Genomic DNA, 24,794 nt, shown 5'->3' with positions numbered 1-24,794 from the left:
ACTTAACTGCATTTTCTGTAGTCTGTCGGTTCAAAGTGAGGGCAGCTAGAGCGCAAAACTTTGCGCGAATATCGGAAACAAATAAACCAATGTTATTGTGCATCATATTCTTACCATTTCCCGATCGTTATGTATTTCTCACCAATTTTATATTTCCTTTCTTACAACAGCCTCAAATGTTACTTCCATTCCCGTAATCCTTTGCTTTACCCTTGGTTATTATACGCTGGAAAAGGTATTCATTTCTACTTTATTTTATTTATTGGAATTACCATCTTCTCGTCCTCCATCTTGCCCCCCGCTAGTACAGCGGTATGTCTCCGGATTTACAATGCCAAAATCAGGGGTTCGGTTCCCCTCGAGCAGATAGCCTTTGTGGCTTTGCTAAAAGAAAAACACAAACACAGTTCTCTGTCTTCATTTTCATCACAAAATTATTTTAACTTCCGGTGTATTATTTCTTTTTACCCTTACTTTCTTCTCTGTCCGTCCGTCCAATTTTTCACACATTTACCCTTGCTTTCTTCTTCTCTCTGTCCTGTTTTTCACACATACTTCGCATTTATTTCTTCTCAGTACCAGTTGTTGTCTTTTGCTCCACCTACATCTCTATTAGGACCACCTTCTCATGTTTTTGAACATATATGTTTGAGTTTCACAAACCGCAAAGAAGTACCATCTTTATGTAGAAGATACAAATAAGGTGTGACCTAATAAAAGAGTGAACATTCATTTGTCCAAGTCAGTAGTCCAGTTCCTCCACATTGTATAAATACAACGAGAAAGTCGTACAATATTGGTCTAGTGGTAAAAGCGCTCGACTCGTAATTTCCAGGTTACGGATTCGAAACTTGTCACTGTTTATTATCCCTATCCTGTCGTTATGACGTTATTATGTGATGACCAATCCTACTGTTTGTTTGTAAGGAGTATTCGAAAAGTTGGCGATGAGTGTTGTTGTCCAGCTTCTTTTTCTTTAGTCTCTCACTGTAAGATTTGGAACAGTTTAACGAAGATGACACTCTTTGCATGAAATTAAAAAAATACAAAGTATGTGCTGACACTTTCAGTGGACATCCTATGCCTTTGAATTACTTAAATGGGCCCTAAAGGGGTCGTCGTCCACATTACTGTAGTTTGGCTGTGATAATACAAAAGGGGATAGGTAGCTGCATTGACTCCAGTATAAAGGGGATAGGAAGCTGCATTGTCTCCAGTATAAAGGGGATAGGAAGCTGCATTGTCTCCAGTATAAAGGGGATAGGAAGCTGCATTGTCTCCAGTATAAAGGGGATAGGAAGCTGCATTGTCTCCAGTATAAAGGGGATAGGAAGCTGCATTGTCTCCAGTATAAAGGGGATAGGAAGCTGCATTGTCTCCAGTATAAAGGGGATAGGAAGCTGCATTGTCTCCAGTATAAAGGGGATAGGAAGCTGCATTGTCTCCAGTATAAAGGGGGATAGGTAGCTGCATTGTCTCCAGTATACTGCGCAATGACTTCCTGCATTGAAAATTGCGCTATTGAGCAACATTACATCAACAGGACCATTAAATAACATACCATCGGTGGTGGAAGAAGTCGTTTTAAAGCTAATGCAGTCATTTGTATCGTTATCGTAGATTGTGGATAACCTGTGGTAATCCAAGCATTTGTTACTCTATATTAGTAATAATGTACTTGAATAGAGTTTTCACGCTTAATTGTTATCTGATTGTAAGACAGATTAATTCTGTTAGTTCGGATAAATCATTAACCTTTTTTTTTTATATGATCAAATATCAATGAAATGATTGATCAGTGAATCAAGAAAATCGAGGAACCAAACTACAGTAACAGGTGTAGTCGTGTTTAATACTGTCATTGATAAAGTGAAACGTCGTGGTTCTAAGCACATGATGACAGCCAAACAGTATATATAAATTCATTCATTCGCTCCCAGTAATCGATCATCAATGCGATTGGGGCATACTTATAAAAACAGTTGTAACGGCATGTATATCAATCTTTAGATATATTGAGAAGTGTGTTTTATGTACCAGTTTCTTAAATTGTATTCCAGTGAGATCAACTTGAAATGATTGGTGATGATTTAGTCACGTTAAGCGCTAACACTCACGTGTCCCTTGAAATCGAATGATGTACACGTGTAAACGGCTACGGTAACTAAGTCGCATCATCCGTGTGTAACAGTGATCTTGCCACGCAAAACGAAATACGAGTTACTCGTATAAAACGGGTAGTAATAAATTAATTACGTAAAATAATAAAATATATTTGCATGAAACAAGCGATCCTGATTAAGACATAATACTTATATTTGAAACTGGTGACAGTGATTTAACCACATGAAAGGAATTACGAAGATTTAGCCACGTCAAATGGGTGACAATGATTTAACCATACAATTTAGGTTACAGAGATGTAATTGTATTCGGCAGTTCATTTAGAGTGCAAATAAATCGATGAATATAACTTGAAAAAAAGAGTTAATCACGTTCTTTTGGGAATGCGTCGATCTTTTGATGGCAGATTCAATTAATTAATTTAAGTTTCCAAGTTTTAAGCATAAAGTTACATCTCTGTGTGTATGTAAGAACATACGCGTGTACTTAAACGATTGGTGTTTTTTAAATAGCTTTCAGCTTCGTCATATTATGTATGACTTAAAAAACAGACACAAAGTTATATAATAAGCAAAAAATTTGACGGCCATCAGGCTCGTTTTACTGTTATCCATTCGTTTCCATGACAACGGTTTCTACCATCAGCCATGGAAATGTCAACTGATTGTGTAGGAGTGGCTGATTCTCTCTCTGCTTCGAAGCCTAGTGTTCAGTAGGCAGCTTATTACTATGTTAAGGAATAAATTTTGGTAGTCGCCAGTCTATGAGTTCTGTTATTCTGATGTACTTTTGGTCAAGGACAGTTTCTATCACTTTTGTTTTAAATGGAACGGTGAAATTCAAGTCATATTAAAGGTTGGATTGTTCCTAATGTAAAGAACTACGGTTTGCTTGTATGATAAGGAATTTTATTTTTAATGATTTTATTATTTTGTAATAAAAATATGCCGGTTTTCTGTTAGAATTTATAAATATTTCTTTCTCAGAACCCTACAGCTCCCAGTCCATTAGGCCAGATGCCCCCTGGTGATGGAATGACTGGCGGACCTGTCGGCCCTGCTGGTTTTTTCCCCGTAAGCTTTAAACTATTAGCAGTTCGCAGATAACAGCCATAGAAATATTCTCTGTTGTTTCACAATAATGAAATATGAAAATAAGTTCGAATTTGTAGTTAATAAAATGAATACTATATTTGCTAAATGGAAATAATTTTACGTTAACCTTTATTGAATAAAACTGAAATAATGTGGTATAAACAGTTTATGCCATTTGAAGTACAACTGATTTCTTCGAACATTTAAGTTTCATGACGAGGAACTTGCTTATTAGGAAATAAAGTTTAGAGAGGTTTGAATTGGTAGTGAAAGAAACTAATACAAGTTTCGAGAAATTTATATGCAATTTCATTGTTTCGCTGTTTTCTTTAAATACAAGAATAATTATGGAACCTTGAAAAGAACATAAGCTTTTCGAAACGTTGTACATTTCTACATGTAATTAATTTCTTTTACTACCCAGTCAAGCTATCACCATATTATTAGATTTAAGTTTAGTTAGACGTGTGTGTATATTCTAATGAGATGTGCAGGTTAGTTTATAGAAGAAAATTAGTACTGAGTAATGTTAAAGCCAGCGGAAACGAATACAACCATGTAGCTAGAAGTGATAAAATTATATTACAATAGATGGCGCTACATGTCAGTATACTTGTATAGCTGAAAATGCGATTTTCATAGAGTTTATGACAGGATACGGAAGTTTGTGTTTTAAGTAACGAAAGGGAATTGTGCAAGATACGTAATAATTTAACACTCCTACGAAAAGTGGGGCCTAATAGGCCCCAGAGCAACTTGAAAGGTTATTAATATTAGGCTAATAATTTTGTATTTAAATGAAATTGCCATTTAAATCCATTAATGAATGGATTAACGAGATTCCCACTGTCCCATCTACTATCTAGCGAAACCACAGCCAGGGGAACGGGCTTGGAGAAATCAGGACTAGAAACGTCTTTTCGTAGGAGTGTTAAGCAACAGTGTTCAGATGTTTAAAAATACGAAAGCTGCTTATGACATGTTTTTGGTTTGTTTTTGCATGGAATAGGGAAAAATTTCCCCAATAGTAATTATAGATATATAAATATTGTATTACTTTTTATAATGTGTCATGTGAGTTCACACTGAACGTAGTGCCCTTGCTTCCTCCTGTAGATAGTTATCTTACTCTATATCCTCTACAGAACTCTCACATCAGACCTTCTCAGCCTCATCAGCCAGTTTCACAGCCGTCCCCTCATTCCCAACCTCCTCCTCATAGTCAAATGATGCAGAATCAGGTGGGGTGGCGCCATCTAGTCGTGTCTGTAGTTAACTGTGCTTGTGTAATGATGAATGTGCAGTCTCATTGTTTCGTTGTTTCCTTTAAATACAAGAATAATAGTTGAACCTTAAAAAAAGCACTTTGTTTCGAATAAATTCTAGTTGAGAAAAATGCGTTTTTTAGGTTTATAATTTAAGCAATTTACAGTTTATTATTTAATGCTGAAATATTAGAAAAGGTTCCATGTTATATCTAATATTGCTGCTAAAGTAATGCCTTCATATGAAAGATTTTAATCAAATTATCCAGGTTCATTAAAATCATTAAGGTTGATTTAAATTGGTACTGTAGAAATATAGACATACTTTGTAATTAAGAACTAGGCACACTCTTTTTATTAAGTGTAACCATCAACAAGGTAGCATAATTTTTTTTGTGTTGTATAAGAAAAGCAGTATTCAAGTGAGAATATTGATAAAGCTGGAAGATGTGTAACAGTTTTCCTTTTTCCAGCCATTCATGTCACCTCGTTATCCAGGTCGGCCAGGAGTAAGAATGGGCCAACAACTTGATTTCAATGTAAGATTTATTTAGGTTTCAGTTCTGCTGTACTTGCTTGTCACATTGAAATCAAATATCTATTAAACAGTTTTTTTTATTTACTCAGTAATAGTTATATTTAAGATTTCAATTACATAAACATTTCTCATAATTGTAAAATCATGAATTTTAAAGGACTTTCAGTTTGTATTATTATCTTTTCACAAAACTGTAAAGATTGTTGGTTTTGTTTTAATCGTAACTGGTACTAAAATGAGATTTATATTCAAATTTTACAAAACTTACTTGGTCAATTACAGTTAACTCTCATATAATGAGAAGTTTAACTATAACTAATTACTGTCAAATGATGTCAGATATTCATCATTATCTGTATAGTGTTTTTCATGCTGTGCAAATATTAATTGGATACAGAGAGTCTTAAGAGAAGGTCACTTTTTTAAATCAAGGACAATTTATTATTTTCTGACAGAATGTGTATAAGAAATAAAGAAGAAATTTCAAATTGCTGAAGAGGACAACCTAAAGTTCTATGCATAATTTTCTGTGTTTATCTATTTAGGAAATGTAAGATTATTTCATTAGTTTTTCCATTAAACAGTGTTAGATAGTTTTAAACTTGTAGTGTGGTACTTTCCCTAGGCTCCTGGTAATGTTCAAGGCCAACACATGATACCAAACAATATGGACCCAACAAGACCAGGTAGGGGATGAAGTGTAACAGATCAAAGGTTTCACCATTGATGTGAAACAGCTAAATTGTCAATGTTTCTTCTGAGTTTATTTACAAAATCATTCTCTATATCATTAAATATATCACTTACTTAGAGTTTATTGTTTGCATTATTGCTAGACTGTAAGTAATTAGATTTTTTACATTATATTTATCAGTTTTTGCAGGATTGTTTATGCTACTGCCATGCCATCATAGTTATGTTAGACATTTCCCAGCATAACTTTAGGTTTTCTGATGGATCACATAGTGCTGCCTACATTTCTAAATACTATTTGATTAGAACCATTGTTACTGGGGGCAGCAGCTGTACATACTTTTTACCACAAACTAAGACAAAATCACGTCCTTCTTTTTTATAGTTTTTATTCATTTACAAAACATCAGATGCTTTATAAATACGTGAAAAACTTGTCTCAGTAGTTTTAGTTTTCCAATAAATATTTTATAAATTGTGGGTTACGTTTTATCTTGTGTTGAAATTTTCATACATTGTTTTATTGACTTATGGTTTAATTTTCCTTTACATTATTTAAGATATTGTGCTATGTTTAAACATGAGTAAAACTGCACTAATAATTTCCTTTGTGGGTTTTAGGACAGTTCACTACTAAATATTTCCTTCCTGGACATGTTTCTACTGGTCTTTTTATTACTAGGGTATTTCACTATCTGTTCCAGCTATGTATAAATGACTCATTATGGCTCAACAACTATTTGAGGCAGTGGCTAGGCTACAGGCTTATGATCCAGCAAATAAACACCACTTTAATCATAGAGCTGTTCACAGCCTAAATGATTTTTAAAAAGTTTATATCTTTCATCATTTCAAGTAAAATGTTTTAAAACATAAGAGCCTTTTTTTATTGTGAATACATGTTTCTCTAATGAACTAATATTATCTAATATTTTTCTGACTGATGTGTTTGTTTGGTGAACTAATACTGATGAAATAGTTTTATTTGATGATGTTAAATAAGATACGTAAGGGAGATTATGACATAAAATTATCAGGTAGTGAGAAAAGACTGGTAGTGAAATGTTCGGGAACAAAATGTTCAGTAGTAAACTGTCTGGCCACCTCCTTTCTGATATTATAACATACATAATACCTGTATTACATAGTTTTAATATTCATATATATATATATATATATATATATATATATAGACACACACACACACACAATATCATGTTTTCAATAATAATTGTTCTTTATGATAGTAAAATGAATTTATTTCCCTGTTAGATATGTCAAATCTAGTCACGTAAAATGGTACACAAACAAAATATTTCTCACGTTCATGATGAAATGAAAAAAAAATTGAAATATGAAAAGTTTAAAATTTTATTAATTATTTTTCATTTAAAAATATTAGCTTTCCAGAAATGCTTATTTAAGTTTTTCATGTAAAGTAAGTTTGTGTTGTTGTTAAGCATAGAGCTGCATAATGAGCTATTTGTGCTTTTCCCACTACAGGGATCAGGCTTTGAATTTTAACATAATAAATCTTCAAGCTTACCACTGAGCCACTTATGAAGGAAACATCAGGGAGTACTTTATATTTGAATAACAAGGGTCAATAAGTATTATCATGTGAACAGCAAAAGGAGATGTGTGTGTGTGTAGCAGAGCCCTTATAAAATATAGTTGTTATGCCTTCAGAGTGAATTTTTTGTGTACCCATTACTCCCTGTATTTGTTAATGTGCTTGGTTTGTTTTATTAAGTATTAAAATGCTCTTAATCCTAACCTCTAACCTTTCTTCTTCCTTACTAACAGTTCTTTCTACTCATCCATCAACATTCTTGTTTCTAGCTGACGGTGGAGAGTTTGTAAGCTGGCAAGGTAAGCAACATCTCTGTGCACCTAATTGTGCCATTCATGTGTTCACTTCATAATTTTATGCACACTTAACATCTTTACTTATGTAATTGTCTCTGCCTAACATTACTACTTTTACTTTAATATAGATGTAATTTTTATTCAATTTGACCACAGTTGTTACAGCTCTACCTGGTTTGTCACTATAACAACTACTATTTAATTAGAGGAACCCAGTGCTTAAATTGAACTACCCTTTACAGCTTTTGTTATTGCTCCAAAACCTCTTGTCTCTATGTTATGCTTTTGGTTTGTTAATTAACATGTTCAGATCCTATCAATAATTTCTGATCAAAGCAAGCAACCTTAGTTTCTGATTATTTTGCTAGTTTAGTTTCAATTACTACATTCAAAACTTACTTCTTCTGTACTAACTTTAGAAACAAATATGTATGTATATATGTATATTTATACTTTGGTGAGCAAATAGATTTAAAAACTTTGAGAGTTGTGATCAGGGAATTTTAACCAGTTCTGTATATTATAGTTGAAAAAGTGTAGCATATTGTACATTAAATTTGTTTCAACAACATAATTATGTTAAAGTAAGACTTAATATTTTACATATAGTAAACATCTTGTGTGTAGAAGGACAAAGATGCAATAACACTGAGAAACTCATCATAGAGTATTACCTTTATATAAAACTTTGAGAAAAACAAATAATTGTTAAAAACTATTTATTACTGCAATTTTTCCAGTGTTTAAATTATTTGCATTATATAGGCTAGCTAATTACCATGGTACCAGTGCTCACTTGGGATGCCAGCAGTTGGTAGGGATGACAGTTCATGGTAGCTGTGAGTGATTTGCAGCCTTGTATAGTAATTTTTGTTAAATTCTTTTTTTCTTGTCCAAAGACAAAAATATGCCAATTACCCTGTAAAGGTCAAATTTGCATGTGACCTCTTTACCTTCATTTTGCTCCACTATTTGTAGCAAATTCAGCTGCCCAATTTTTCTGTACATTCAAATGGAGAAAAATATAGTTCTCTGTGATGGGAAACTGAGGCAAAACAGGAAAATTGCAACCCCTATTGCAAATCTACATGCACATAGGATGTAAATTTCACAAAGTTGAGGGTTGCACATCACATAATAAAAATGTTTTTCCAGTATCATGCATATACGCAAGAGTTGCATTATTGTATGATTTTTATTGTCATTGAACTACAACATGGCAATCACTAAATTATATTAAAATATCACTGCTATGAAATCTTAGTGTTATAAATATGTAATCAAATATCTCAGAGCTTCTTCAACAAAAAAAATTTGTAATATGCTAAAAATATTCATTAGTTATTGTGTTTATAAATTTGTAATTCTTATTTCATCTAGAATTCCAGAAAATAATTATCTAATTTCAGTAATGTAATGTTTGTGTGCATCATTACCTTGCATATTTAGGATGAATAATAAAAAAATGTTCACATTTTTTATATTATTATTGGTGAGTATTAGCTACCAAAAAGCATAAAAAATACTAAGTTGCTCAGAGAATCTTCATAAATGTATTGACAAATAGGGTGCATAATGTAAAGTATTTTATTATTTTGTTTCATTTTATTTTAAAGATGTGTAAGAGTAAGTTGTAATTTAGCTTCTGTTACATTCTGAGGAACTTGCAATTTATGGTATTACAAGCAACATTTGTAAGATAATTTTTAGTGTTGCAACAAATTTATTTGTAGAACTTCACATTCTTTTATGTAAGATCTAAAGAAAAAAATGTCTATTTTATTAATTTTATTTCTTAATGTTCCAGTTTGAATTTTCTATTACAGACCTACATCTCAAGCAGACTAAAAATAATGTGCAGATATGTGGACATATTTTATAATATTATTTTTACATTTTTGTTAGTTTGAGAGTACAGATTGTTGTTTGTATCAAGAATGAATTGTAGCAAGAGTTACAAGGATATGTTGATCCTTTGCCAAGTTCCCACAGTGGTGCACTGAAGTTTAAGCTTTTTCTTATTGAAAGCTATCCTTGTGATAGTAAAATTACTGATTATCTGTAAAGTGTGTCATTTTTCTTTTCAAAGGACCACCAGGAATGAGCCCAATGAATCCAAGAATGAATCCACCTAGAGGACAGCACCTTGGACAAATGAATCCTGGTGTAAGGAATGCAGAATTTTTAGCATTATTTTGCTTTATATACAAATTCATGATATAGGGTTGAGAGAAGAGTACAAGCTTTAACAAAACCAGTAGAAAATATGGTATCTTGTTTGGCTTTCTAGTGAAAATTATCTGTTAAGTAACATAATACTTGTTTTTAACACTTTTAATTTTAAAATTGCTTGTTTGTTTGTTGATTTTTGCACAAACCTATTTAAGGGCTAAGTGTGCTTAGTCAATGTTTGGCTATTCTTTTACCAACAAAAGGTTGGATTAACCATAACATTATAACACTTCCAAAGTTGAAAGGGTGAGTATGCTCACTGATAGGATTGAAACTTATCACCCACAGATTGTAAGTCAAGCATCCTATTCATCAGACCTTTTACAATTGTACTTGTAAATATTAGCAAACACCACTCAGTTTAATTTATACTTTATTTATGTTTAAAAAATCCAATAACCCCAGCAGTTTCATAGATTTGACCTTGCTTAGGAAATAAGCTGCCTATTTACTATTACTAGTTCAAATATCACTCATAGTCAAGTTGTAGACTAATGAATAAAACAATAATAAAACATTAACTTCAATTTTACACAGAAATTTTCAACCTTTTATCAACTTTGTTAATAGAATAAATGTATTTTTAAATGATCAGAAAGATTATATAAAGTGATGCCCATGAAATTTTGTCAGCATTATTTCTGATTATCACTAACATTAAGAACAGAAACGAAGTTGTGACATAATTGAAATAATTTTCATTATCATGAGATTGACAGTTTTTTATTTCAGGGTTATGGGCCAATGAGACCACCAGGTGGTGCAGTGGGCCCTGGAATTCCTTCAATGTCCATGTAAGTTGTGTTTCTTTCAATATGTGAGGGTATATTCAACATGATTTTTTATTATATACTAATCTCACTGAATAAGACATGTAAGATCATCAGTGCAAAAATACTTAATACAAATAATAAATATAAAGGTATATAGGTTTATGAGACTTAAGCTCTTGTCTAAACATTTGTGGTTTCATGTTATACTTTGTAGTCATTCTAAAATGGAAAAGGCATAACTTGTATCTATTTCTTAAGTTTTTTATGGTGGTTATGAGGTCAGTCAAACAGACCAAACCCATATGGAAAGTAATAGATAACGCCTAAAGGTTTTTTCTAACCAAAAACATTTGAAAATTATTTGGAGGTTATAAAAAATTTTGCAAATGAAGTTTGACAATTTTCTGATGTATAAAAGTATTTTTAATCTTAAAATCACTATCAAAGGACAAAATTTAAAAAAAAATGTATTTAAATATCTAATATTTAGTGTATGAAAGTCTTGTAATGTTAACTGATAATCTGTAAACTTTTGTAAAAATATACTTACTGTATTAAAAGTTAATATTATGAAAATTATAATGAGCACAAAATGGTCACAAGGTTTGCTGGTGGGACCAAACCTCTAGTGAGAGAGTTAACTTTACTCTTAGGAGAGAGAAAAATATGTGGCTAATATTATAACTAAATGACAGATTATTTATCAAAATGCTTTACTTTTATTTTTCTTAGATTAATTTTAACAATTTCTTTATATTGTTACATATTAGAAAATGTAATTTTATCAGTCTTTGATATATAAGAAATTAAAGTAAGTACCGAAAATAATTGAAATGCTATCTAGTCATCAATTATCTAGACAGTTTGTCCATTTGAAGAACAACACTTTCAGCTGTATATTTGCCAACTATACCTTTTTAAATCCAATTTAAATACTTGTAAAGTTTATAGCAATACAAATGTGGTTAATAGAAGTTTCAATTTGTTGATAAAAATTATTGTTTTGATTTTTCTTTTACCTAAAGGCAAGGGCCTGGTGGTAGAGCATGGCAACCTAACACATCCACTGTAAGTAACTTGTCAAAAATGTATTATGTTTGTACATCAGTAGTTAGTAATTAATAGATTTTTGTGTACTTTTGAGATAAATAAACTGATGTTTTAATTAACATCTCTAATAATCACTTCATAATGGGAAATTAGAAGAAACATGATATAGTTACAAAAAAAAAAAAATTAAAATACATAATAAAGAGTAAATATAACACAAAATGTAACACACACACACATACATAAATAGTTTCTTTGAAGTTAAGCATGAAGATACACAATGGGCTACCTGTGCTCTGCCCACCATGGGTATTGAAATTGAAACTGGGTCCATAGACATACCTCTGTTCCACTGGAGGGAAAATAAATAAAACAACAGACATGAAATAGATATGAAGAGCTTTAACACTCCTACAAAAGACGTTTCTAGTCCTGATTTCTCCAAGCCCATTCCCCTGGCTGTGGTTTCGCTAGATAGTAGATAGGGACAGTGGGAATCTCGTTAATCCATTCATTAATGGATTTAAATGGCAATTTCATTTAAATACAAAATTATTAGCCTAATATTAATAACCTTTCAAGTTGCTCTGGGGCCTATTAGGCCCCACTTTTCGTAGGAGTGTTAACATAAAGAGGAGAAAAGAATTGAACTAGAATCATTACATAGTTAAACAAAGAAAAAATACCCAATGGTTGAATATAACACAAACTTAGTTTGCATGGACATATTTTTACATTACAGCTCCAACAAGTATATTATTAAGGTGATGAGTAGGTTGTCCAAGGCCAGTGTAAGTAGACATTTTTTCAGCAATAGTTTGTGGTTGACCTATGTTGTTTTAACCAAAATGTGTTTTATATCCACAAGCTCTACTTGTATTGTGTTTATTTTGTTAACCCTCTTGAGGTTTTCACATTTCTAGCATTTGGACTTCTCTTGAAGTAGGTAAGAGAAGGTGATGTTCATTCATTGTGTATGGGTTTGAAAGTGGTTCTTTTATCACATAAGCTGCCCAAAAGTCATAGTCTTATGGCTTAGTAGTTAGGGAGTCCACCAATAACTTCTGTGTCTATAGGATGTCAAAACTGCTCAGTAGTCACAATATCTAGATGTCATTTTGTGGTTGTTGTAGTCAAAGGAGTGTTTATAGGTTCAGTCTCCCTTGCTGGGCTGTATTTATTTTTCAGTTGAAATTCTCACAGGTTTTGTTTTTGTTCTTCAGCTTGGTAAACTGCTACTCTTTTAAATGCTTTTTTTTTTTTTAGATGAATCTTAATGCCACTAAAGTGAAAATTGTACGTCTGGCTGATATTTGGTTGTAATGCCTGTGTTAGGTGGCATAAGACATCTAACTTCTGAGGATGAGTTCAAAAGCATGAACTCCTTTGATGTGATACTGAACAGTTTAGAAAGTGTAGGAGTTGAGATGCTTCTTGTCTATTTCAATATCTTCACATACATCCTCAAAAGTGAGGTAATCATGTATAAGATGTGGACAGGGAGAGAATGATTCATATTTATCAACATAGGAGTTGGAGAAGCATCTATGTCAACAAATTTGATGGTAAAGGAACTCCTATTTAAATTTCCCAAGTCAACAGTTGAATTAACTCCCTGATCTGTATATCTTTCATGATAAAACTGTAGTTAATAGTTTAACTTTAAACTAAAAAATTAGAAGGTGAAAATAAGTCCAAAATATCTTATCGTGCACAAAAGATTAGAAAAAAAAGTGATAGCTTGCATTTCTTCACATATTTTTATTCACTGACTTTATAACCATATCATCACCCACACTACTAGATGTCTGTGTGTTTCCTCAAAAGCTATAAAATAGGGAATTGTGTCAAAGACGTTTGACAGAGCCAGAAGGATTTGTAATGAAGACCATGTTAAAAAAACACTAGATAACCCTCCTAGATGAAATTTTTGGAAACAACAGATACCCTTATAGTGTTTATGCACAACCAAGGAAGACATGATTTCCCACTGCAAAGAGACCAAATCCAACTCACAATAATTTTTATACACAACATTCCCAAGATAAATAAAATAAAAAGATTTTGCAGAACTTTAATGGCAAAGTTTGAAGTTAGGAAAAGGTCTTCAAATATCTCTACTGAAGTGAAACAGTCATCCAACAAGTCAAAATAAAAAAGAACTCATCTTTAAAGTAACAGTGTTCATATATTAACATTTACTTTGTATAACTTGTTCAGACCCTAGAACAAAGATTAAAATAATGTTAAGATACAACTTGAGAAATAAATTCAGATAAACCAGCATTGACTGAACATAACTACAAAGCAGGACCTATCATAAATTGGGATCGACATAAAATTTTAGACAAAGCTTACCATTTTTCAGAAATAAAGGTGAAAAAACTGTCTATATCAAACTACACCAATCTGAATTCAATAGAGATGGTTTGTGCATCAGCAATCTTTAGGCAATCACTTACAACAAACTGTGCAGATAATATGACATCACAGTCATACTGACAACATCTGTTAAACCTACTTCACTTGGAGAGTTACTACAAAGTTGTGTATACATTTTCCAGACACTACACAAGTATCTACAGTGACCTGAAGAAAACTTCATTATAGTTAAACCTACTTCACTTGGAGAGTTACTACAAAGTTGTGTATACATTTTCCAGACACTACACAAGTATCTACAGTGACCTGAAGAAAACTTCATTATAGTTAAACCTACTTCACTTGGAGAGTTACTACAAAGTTGTGTATACATTTTCCAGACACTACACAAGTATCTACAGTGACCTGAAGAAAACTTCATTATAGTTAAACCTACTTCACTTGGAGAGTTACTACAAAGTTGTGTATACATTTTCCAGACACTACACAAGTATCTACAGTGACCTGAAGAAAACTTCATTATAGTTAAACCTACTTCACTTGGAGAGTTACTACAAAGTTGTGTATACATTTTCCAGACACTACACAAGTATCTACAGTGACCTGAAGAAAACTTCATTATAGTTAAACCTACTTCACTTGGAGAGTTACTACAAAGTTGTGTATACATTTTCCAGACACTACACAAGTATCTACAGTGACCTGAAGAAAACTTCATTATAGTTAAACCTACTTCACTTGGAGAGTTACTACAAGAGTTGTGTATACATTTTCCAGACAGACACTACACAAGTATCTACAGTGACCTGAAGAAAACTTCATTATAGTTAAACCTACTTCACTTGGAGTTACTACAAAGTTGTGTATACATTTTCCAGACACTACACAAGTATCTACAGTGACCTGAAGAAAACTTCATTATAGTTAAACCTACTTCACTTGGAGAGTTACTACAAAGTTGTGTATACATTTTCCAGACACTACACAAGTATCTACAGTGACCTGAAGAAAACTTCATTATAGTTAAACCTACTTCACTTGGAGAGTTACTACAAAGTTGTGTATACATTTTCCAGACACTACACAAGTATCTACAGTGACCTGAAGAAAACTTCATTATAGTTAAACCTACTTCACTTGGAGAGTTACTACAAAGTTGTGTATACATTTTCCAGACACCACACAAGTATCTACAGTGACCTGAAGAAAACTTCATTATAGTTAAACCTACTTCACTTGGAGTTACTACAAAGTTGTGTATACATTTTCCAGACACTACACAAGTATCTACAGTGACCTGAAGAAAACTTCATTATAGTTAAACCTACTTCACTTGGAGAGTTACTACAAAGTTGTGTATGCATTTTCCAGACACTACACAAGTATCTACAGTGACCTGAAGAAAACTTCATTATAGTTAAACCTACTTCACTTGGAGTTACTACAAAGTTGTGTATACATTTTCCAGACACTACACAAGTATCTACAGTGACCTGAAGAAAACTTCATTATAGTTAAACCTACTTCACTTGGAGAGTTACTACAAAGTTGTGTATACATTTTCAAGACACTACACAAGTATCTACAGTGACCTGAAGAAAACTTCATCATAGTTAAACCTACTTCACTTGGAGAGTTACTACAAAGTTGTGTATACATTTTCCAGACACTACACAAGTATCTACAGTGACCTGAAGAAAACTTCATTATAGTTAAACCTACTTCACTTGGAGTTACTACAAAGTTGTGTATACATTTTCCAGACACTACACAAGTATCTACAGTGACCTGAAGAAAACTTCATTGTAGTTAAACCTACTTCACTTGGAGAGTTACTACAAAGTTGTGTATACATTTTCCAGACACTACACAAGTATCTACAGTGACCTGAAGAAAACTTCATTATAGAAGCTATAGTGTCATCCCCATTTTGTTCAATAGACATTTGCATTCCATTAAAGTTCTCAAACAAGGCTGGATAAGGTCTAACTAATTACAATAGAGTCTTGTTGCAGAGTATTTTAGAACATAGAAGTTAGTACTCTGGTATCAATCATACTTGTATTGTAGTTTGTTTTTATTTTTTTATTTGAAGAAAATTGTGTCAATTAAAATAATTACCAGGTTTTGTTATAGAATTAGATCTTCAAATTTTGCCAAAGTTTTCACAGTTTTTATTTTTCAGATTAATTATTCATCTGCATCACCTGGTAGCCATTATGTAAGTACTTTTATGGTTTTCATCATTACCACTACTGTAAAATTTAAGCTTACGATTACTTTATTGTAGTTCTGTATGATAGTGTAAACAGCCATTGTAAAACAAACGTATCCTAAAAATAGTAACTAGGATTTAATGTAAAACAGTGATCATTACCTTTACTCTTATGGAGGATATATTTCATTTGACAAGAGTTACTTAAGTGTTTTAAAACTTTTTGTTTTGTACACAAGTTAACCAATAATGAATTTAAGTTTCATTGTACTCTCATGGTTATTCTGAGTCATTAATATTCTGTAAATGAGTAGGTAAAAGTGTATCTTTTTACATTTATATTAAAAAACCTAAATAAACTACTCTATTATCAATGTATGTTAATAAACTTTACATTCAAAACCTGGGTAATAAATTAATTTTAATATGGTGTAAGTTAAATAGTTAAATAAACTCCCAATCTACACTTTTTTTTATCATGTCACACAATATATATTGCTAAGACATGATCTAACTTTTATAGCTTTTACTTGTCTTGTTTTACTTGCATACAAACCTGAAAATCCAGATCACCTGCCATACTCTTCTGTCACTACTGTCTTTCAAAAAATGTCAGTAATTCTCTCTGACACGTGTTATTACTTTGTTTATAATCAGTTGAATGTGAAGATTTCAGTTTACTGATTTATGTATATTAACTTGTTCTTTTAACAGTTTTTTAATTATTTGGCATACAGATTTAAAATTACTTTTGTGTTCAACTTGGCTAGCTAAGTTCCTTAATTTAATGAACTTGCAGCTCATTTAAGCTATAAGTGCTTGTTATTATTTTGTATTCTAGCTTCAATATTTGAAAGTAATGATAATTCAGTAAAGTACTAACAACAAACTTAGCAAAAATTAGGGTTAACTCTTATCAACACTTCAAGTCTTTAATTGCAAAAGGTTTAAGATCAACATGTATGTATATTTATTATTGTTATAAAACTAACTACAGTGTAAAAATTAGATCTTATTATGTTAAATAAGAAAATATAAAGGGAAAATAATAAAAATATAAAATGTATACCTGCAAAAAGCTTCTGTGCTGTGTAATTCAATACTGTAACTTAAACCGTATGTTTGCTGGGTGATTTCTGGCATGTTATTGCAGATTTTGTAGTTAAACACTGTTCAAACAGCAATAAAACATTTAAACTATTATAAGATTGAGTCTTTTAAGTAGAAATAGGTATAATATTTTGATGCAATCTGCAGTCACTTTAGAAAGGAAAAAGTAATTTAGATTTATTTTGTATTTTGTTGTGATGGTTATAAAAACAGTCAAAGAGACCAAACTTGTATAGTGTAAGGGTAGAGAAAGTGATAGATAAATTATAAATTTTTTCTGAAAACTTTAAGATGAAAAAAGGTATTTTCAATCATAACATGGAAATCTCCTTGCATCCTGTCTGTAAGTTTAAGGGCTAACCTTTAGTAAAAATTCTTAATTTAAAAAAAATAATTTTGGGGTTACAAAAGACTTTATGCTAACAAACTTGATAAAGATACATGTACTATATTAAAGGCTATATTGTTTATAGCTTCATGGTTATGTGTTAGTTGGAAGGTTGGTTAAAATTACCAAGTCTGTATAGTTAGGGGTAACTATTTCTTACTCTGTGATTGAATCTCAGCCATACCAGTACTCCATAAATTGATTATCTTTGTTTTTGTTTTTGCAGACACATGAAAAAGTATTAGTAATATAAACAATGAACTTTTTTATCAAAATATTTTTATTATTTTTCTAATAAGAAAAAAAAATAGCCCCCTTTACTACATCATCATACTGATAATATTTTTCTTGAGAGGGATGTTGCACCACATTTGCACAATGGGTGTGGAATTTCCTTTTACATTATTATTGTGTGATTTATTGATTTGCACTGAAATATTATTTGATTTTGATTTTTTCTTTCCTATGGCTTAAAAAGAAACCCTTTCACTTGCCAACTATAGAATCACATATAATAGTAATATGAAATGAAAGTACATTGAAAACACATTTGTATATAAAATAATGAATTGAAATAGTTTCTTGTTGCAGTTTTTTATGCATTATTTATCAAATTCTACTTAATTTCCTTTATGTTTAGAACTTTTTTAAATAAACTAATTGATTAAGTTCATAAATATAAGTGTTGGTAAAACTTTCTCTTTCTTTTTTTTTTGATCAGGAATCCCCACATTGATTAATGTATCAAATGAATGTACATATAAGGCATTAAATAGAAAGTATTAATCACATATATTGCTAAAACTTGCAACCAGTAATTTTAAGCGAAAATGCCAAAGAAGTTAAAACTATTGTTTTAATGTTTCACTGTCTGTCAAAAACAAAAGTGATCACAATCCAAGTTAATTTGCATATATCCCATCAGTATTCAATAACATACCCAATTACTTAAAATATGTATGTTTAAAATTTTTACACTTATGTGAAGGATCCAGGTGTGTTTTCATGATAAAAAAATTGTTTTTAGAATAATAATTTTATAGAATTATATTAAGATGTTTTACACCCTAAAATTTGACATGTACTAAACACTACATAATTTTATAACTTAACTCTATGTTACATATATTAATCTTACACATACCCTTTTTTGGTATCTTTCTTACTTACATTGGCTCTTAGAGGATATCCACAGATATCCTGAGGGACTTTTTCTGATACCCATCACTTTTTTTCCTACATTTTAGCCTGAATTTCATTCTCAACATTAGCCTTACATACATGGTTTCTTTGTTGTTGGAACCTTCTAAGTAGGGACTCAGTTTGACTCAAGTCATTTTATCCTCCATATATCTCAGAGTCTTGCATCTTTCTCTTTTTTTTTTGAGACTTGTATTTGCTCCAGTCCCTAATAATATCGAGCCACTAGCATTGTCAGTCCAACAGCAGTTTGTGGTTACAACTTTTGTAGCCCACTTATCTCTCTTAAAACTCTTTTGCCACTTAGTTCTCCTGACCCTTTCCTATTCCTTCAGTTTTGGGTTATTCTTTTTATTGATTTCCTCAGTGGAGTACCACCCATTGCAATTAGTACCAGTGACTACCCTGAGGGAGCTCAAATATTTGTGTTTCTTTCTTGCTGACTTCTCTTCATCTATGATAATTGAGTGTTAAGGGTTTTTTTGAAGGTGTCATTATCCAATTTCTTACTCTTTCCATCTCTTATAACCCATTTTCTTTCCTCATCTCTGAGATTCCATTACATGCCTGTGTCTGTGAGAAGCAGTTCAGGATTTACTCTGCATCAAGCAGATGAACTAGTTCACCATCCTTCTGGGGTTTTTTCTTCCATTTTTTCATTGTCCCCATGACAACTCTCGATTGCTAGTCAAATATTGATTTCTCTTATTTTCTACCTTTTATCTCTCATTTTTACTGTCATCTAGACCCTGATAGACTGTATCCAATCAGGGACTACAGGTGTGATATTGTGCATGCAGCAACAATCTTTTTATTTCCTGGCAGTCTTCCTCTTTTTGTGACTCTCTCCTTCCCCTGTACAAGTTGGGTCTACTTTCTGGTCCATTTGGCTTACTTCTGTCTCCCTTCTTTTTCTTGCACCTTGTTCCATGTTTCTTCCTATACACACTGTCTTCTCACATTTACCCTTACTTTCCATCTTTGTTATCCATTGGAAGAGATTCTTCAAGCTGGCATATGGACAATGTCTACTACGTTCATCTCCCATTATCTTCATTTCCTAAGGGGTTTTGTCTTCAATTTATGGCCATGCTCCAGACTTTGATGCAGCTTTAACTTGTAAGTTTTGTTTCTTTCTCAGGGGTCTTTATTTTATCCCTTTTATTCCACAAATCCTACTCTGTGGCTAGTAGTGCCTGACCAGATATTCTTTAACTTCAAATCTTCACTATAAGCTATGTAGACTCATGCTCTATTGACCATGGCTCCACACAGTTGCCATAGAGATGGGGTGTTCCACAGGTTTGCTGGAAGGTTATCTGCCTTATGATAATTGCTTCATAAATATATCTGCTCTGGACCATACCATCCATGAACTGCATAGGTAAAGCAGAAGGAGATAGCTGCCCATCTTTGCCATGGCTTGAATGAATAACTTGGTATGCTCTACTTTTCAATGGGAATGTTTCTTCAGAGACTCTTAACACATTCTTGCCCTTCTTCTTTGAGTTAAATATGGGAGTCTTTAACATTTTCCACTTCCAAGCTGCTGTAGTGATTAACTCATAGGCACCTTCCTGAAGGAGTTCCACAAAAAGTTGGCTTTAACCATTCAGTTTAGAATAAGATAGTAGTATTTTTCTGGTGTAGATGTGATATGGTATCCACAGGAGTTAATCTGTCCCCTCATTGGTAGACATTGTCTTCTACTGTTAATGTACACATCAAGTTGAGTTTATCTGTCACCTTACTGGCTGGTTTGGCCACCTATTACACATTCCATACCAACTGGAGTTGATCTGCAAAAAATGAAGTTTACCCATTTCTATTGTGAATCTACATCCTACCCTTTTGTGGATGTTGATTTCCAGCATTGAGTAGTTGAATCCATCTTCTTGATGCCAGATGGCTAGTCCTGGATTGCTCTTGGATATTTATCCTTGTGTAGTACCCAGTAACTAGAGCAGTTCTTAATTCCCAATTTCTGGTTTGGAGATGAAGACAGTATGATCCTCATCCTACCCTTACATGGACATCGGTGTCCTGTAGAGGAGGTTTTGACTTGTTGAGTACAGTCCAACGTGCACTAGCCACTCTACACCTTGCAATTTCCAACCTTGTATTTTATGAATTATACACAAAAGCAATGGCTTGAAAGTGGTGCATTTCCCATCCTCCAATCTCTAGATATCTTTCTTTCAAGGTCTGGGTTATCCTTTGGATGCTTTGATGGGTGGGGTGCTTCTGTTATTCCCTTGCATTGTCCTTCTCAATATGGGATTCTAGCTAATCTTGTGAGAGAGGTAAGTACTGTATCAGAAGTTATAATTTTCCTATGCTGAAAATATATTTCCAATAGGTACCTACCTCTTCTCACAATTTGCACCCTTCTTATCCACTTATCTGGTGCTCACACTTGCTGCCAAACTACAAAGTGAATGTTCAGTAGAGGAGTGTAGAGGGAGTTAAATGTGTCACATGAACATTCAATGCTATTATTGGTTGATGGGTGACACATGATGATTTTCATGAGAGATAAATTAGAGTATAATAATCCCAACCAGGGTGAAGTACAAGTCTTGTGGCATGCATAAAGAATAGTTTGCACACAAAGGGCAGCACTGAAAGAGAATAGCTAGCTTAATAATGTAAGAGGAGGTAGGTACCTGTTGGAAATACATTTTCAGTATAGGAAAATTATAGCTTTTCCAATACATGGTTAGTCTAATGGACTAACCTTGTGCATATTTGGTTAATTTAACACAAAAGATTGATCACTTAACACTGCTTACATTTATAATTGTTAGAATCAAGCATGTGGTAATGATGGTATCTAGAACTGAAATACTGAATTTCAAAATAAAATTATTTTATAAACACACTTTGTTAAAAACCACATCTAAGCCATTCACATAGATACAAGAACTTAAAAATGGCACTTTATTCAAAATATTTTCATATTTTATTAAACACTGAGGAAGCAATAGTTATAAGTGAAATAGGGAATTAACATGGTGAATGGTAGGGTAGAGTCATAGGTCTTCACTCTATTTTTAAGGTCAGTTCCAAATATTAAGTGGCTTTATTGTGAAACAATGAAAGGAAAGGACATTCTGGTTTACCAGGTGAGAGAATTATGGAACTATAACTCAGCATTCGTTGATGGTATTAAGAATGGATGCTATCCCGTTCTATTATGCAAAACCCCAAAACTGCTATTCAGTTTTTTGTAGCTTTTACTGCTACATAAATTTGAGAAGTTTATTTTCATTCCTAAGGGTTCATGTAAAACTTATTTTTATACCATTCACTGCCAGTAATGAAAAGATTTATGTGTGTCTATGTGTAACAGCTAAATATTTGTCTTGTCACACTCATGAACAGTTAATCATATAAAAAAAATGCACTGAAATGGTTATTTTCAAAATTATTATTATTTTTTTGTTCAATTCTCTAAGCTTTCATATTGATACCAACATTGATGTGTCAGGCTTTATATGTGCTAAACAGTCAACCTGAGAAAGAAATTTGTTAAGAACAAAAATGTTTCTTTTTGTGAGGGATTTCCATAAGAAAAGCAGGACTTCTTCCATCAACTGACTGAAAGAAATATTTAAAGATAGAAGCATAAAGGGGAAAAGTCTATAAAAACGGGAATAGACAAAAAATAAACTGATTATTATGACTTTGAAGATCAGTGCTCATATACATGTATGGCTTTATTATGCCATGTTGAATAAATTGATTTGAATTGAAAATTTCCTCTTGGATACTTCATACAGAAATGATAACTGTCTAAAAGTACTTGCTTTGGTAACTGTCTTTTGTAGTGCTCTGTAAAATGACTAGGAGTGGTTGCATCCAGTGAAAATAATTGTCACTACTACTCAGTGAATGTGAGTACTGTTTAGTACTGGATGCACTCATTGAATCAAAACCCAAATGCCTTTGCTAACAATGTATTGTAGTCAGTCACAAGTGCTTAAAAATGAATGCAATGTAATGTTACTTGTTGAAATAGTATGTGGAATGACAAGAGATTTTTGTAAATGGTTCACTAAATAATCATATTGCACGTATGCTATGCCCATGGGATTGGGTTGACTGCACATTTTATGTTTATTTGTCACTACTTTTAGGAAAATTACTGTTGAATTGTTACAACACCCAGTGTAAATAATTTATCAAAGAAAATGGGTGAAAACTTGTTTCTTATGTAGAAGACATAGGTGATGCTAATAGTAATTGGCAGGATTGCAATTTTAATATTATTTTTCCATTAGTTGTTCTCTGCGACTAATATTATTAAGGACCATGGTCCTACAAGCAGATTTGGTCCTAAATAACTTATAAACATTGTATGGTAACTTGAAGTTACACATCATGTTGATTAGGCTTTCATTTTTCAATCATTTAAGACCCTAAGTTATATTGTTATTATTTTTATAACCAAGAAGTTGTTTGTTTTTTTTACCTAGGTGATATGGCGAAATGTAATACCAGTTAAATTAGTGATAAAGTAGATTGTGATTATTTGGCCAGTACTTAGGTCTTCAAGCCTTATGCAGATAACTGCCCAGTTTGTTACAGCAAGAGTGATTTAAGTATTTACATTAATTGTTTCTAAGTAGTAATAAGTGTTTGATAGGCTATAACCTAGTTTTAAATTGAAACTCACTAGGATAAAAGTCAATAGTCAAAGTTCACTCTTGGGTGGGTAAAAACATAATTATATTGTTCAATTCAAATCATCTTAATATGAACATTGCAATGATGGAAAAATTTATATTCTCCAAATGTGAAATTTTGGCAAGGAATTAATCAGGATATCTATGTTTCATTATCTTTGATTGAATTAAACCAAATCTGAAAAATTGACTTATAACTCAGGAAAACATGGATTTCTTTTTTAAAATATTGTTCAAAATGACAGTAATCAAGTTATAGCTTTTGTTTTCACACATTGTTTTATAACTTCTACTCCCTGTTGTTAGTTTGTGATATAGAATTATCTTCATTAACATAAATTTTTTTTTTTTCCAGTTTTAGCTTACAAATTTAGCTGTTATAATGTGCTGTATGAGAATTTTTTTTATGGGAAAGTATAAATTGATAATTTTTCTGTTTTTCTAGAAAATATTTGTGTACTAGACCTGCAGGCTTGGTTTAGTTTTGTTAGCATGTTTAAGACAGTTATTATGTTAATAAGCATTTTTTAAAGCATAGTTCGGTGAAATTTGTCTTCACTTGAATAGGGTCCTCCAGCCTCGGGGGCAGGTTCTCAGAGGTCAGGCACACCTATTATGCCTAGCCCTCAAGGTAAGTCGCATTGTTACCTAATCATCTTATAATTGTGGTTGTAATAAATAGGCATTTGTTTTAAAACTATGTGTCTCTAGCATCTTTAATATGCATTGAATTTATTGCACCTGCTATGTAAATAATGAAATTGCAATATTATGCATTACTGTTAGTAATTTTTGAAATTAATTATTAACCAATAATAAGTTTGTTTTAATTTTAAATTTTGCCATAGTTTTCTTTTCTTTTTTTAAATTATCTCTTTGATATATGCAGTTGAGACTGTCCGTGACTCGATTTGTTGTGAGATGGAGATGTATTTGGTCCAGGGGACTATCTCCAGGAGGTTTTGAGGCTGCTTTTACCAATGATCTTTTACCAGGACAGTCTGGAGAGAATTTGGACATTTTTTTCCGGCACCTTCGTTAATAGGTTGGCTTCTCACAAGGCCAATCCAAATGAGCCACCTTCTGTTTCATTTATAAAGTTATTCATTTGGGTTTGTGAGGTTTTAGGGCTTTCTCCAGTTGCCTTTGAACCTACTTCTTCCTTAATTGCTG

The 24,794-nt window shown here is 32.2% G+C and overlaps 1 protein-coding gene across 17 annotated transcripts in view; it reads left to right on the top strand.

The window, feature by feature from the left end:
• The window catches only part of LOC143223281 (single-stranded DNA-binding protein 3-like), a 64,187-nt gene that overhangs the window by 23,800 nt on the left and 15,593 nt on the right, over positions 1 to 24,794 (top strand). For 4 of the 17 annotated variants that reach the window (XM_076451054.1, XM_076451058.1, XM_076451051.1 and 1 more), the window contains 10 exons: positions 3,111 to 3,197; positions 4,364 to 4,459; positions 4,957 to 5,022; positions 5,647 to 5,707; positions 7,521 to 7,586; positions 9,673 to 9,749; positions 10,548 to 10,609; positions 11,614 to 11,656; positions 16,206 to 16,241; positions 24,189 to 24,252. In XM_076451054.1, coding sequence (XP_076307169.1) covers positions 3,111 to 3,197; positions 4,364 to 4,459; positions 4,957 to 5,022; positions 5,647 to 5,707; positions 7,521 to 7,586; positions 9,673 to 9,749; positions 10,548 to 10,609; positions 11,614 to 11,656; positions 16,206 to 16,241; positions 24,189 to 24,252 — 658 coding nt within the window. The remainder of the gene's footprint in view (positions 1 to 3,110; positions 3,198 to 4,363; positions 4,460 to 4,956; positions 5,023 to 5,646; positions 5,708 to 7,520; positions 7,587 to 9,672; positions 9,750 to 10,547; positions 10,610 to 11,613; positions 11,657 to 16,205; positions 16,242 to 24,188; positions 24,253 to 24,794) is intronic. The other 13 variants (XM_076451053.1, XM_076451056.1, XM_076451062.1 and 10 more) reach the window with 8 other exon arrangements.

The sequence above is a fragment of the Tachypleus tridentatus genome, chromosome 8 (genome assembly GCF_004210375.1).
Source record: "Tachypleus tridentatus isolate NWPU-2018 chromosome 8, ASM421037v1, whole genome shotgun sequence".
In the NCBI taxonomy this organism is placed as follows: Eukaryota; Metazoa; Arthropoda; class Merostomata; order Xiphosura; family Limulidae; genus Tachypleus; species Tachypleus tridentatus.
This window is presented reverse-complemented; position numbering and strand designations above follow the sequence as displayed.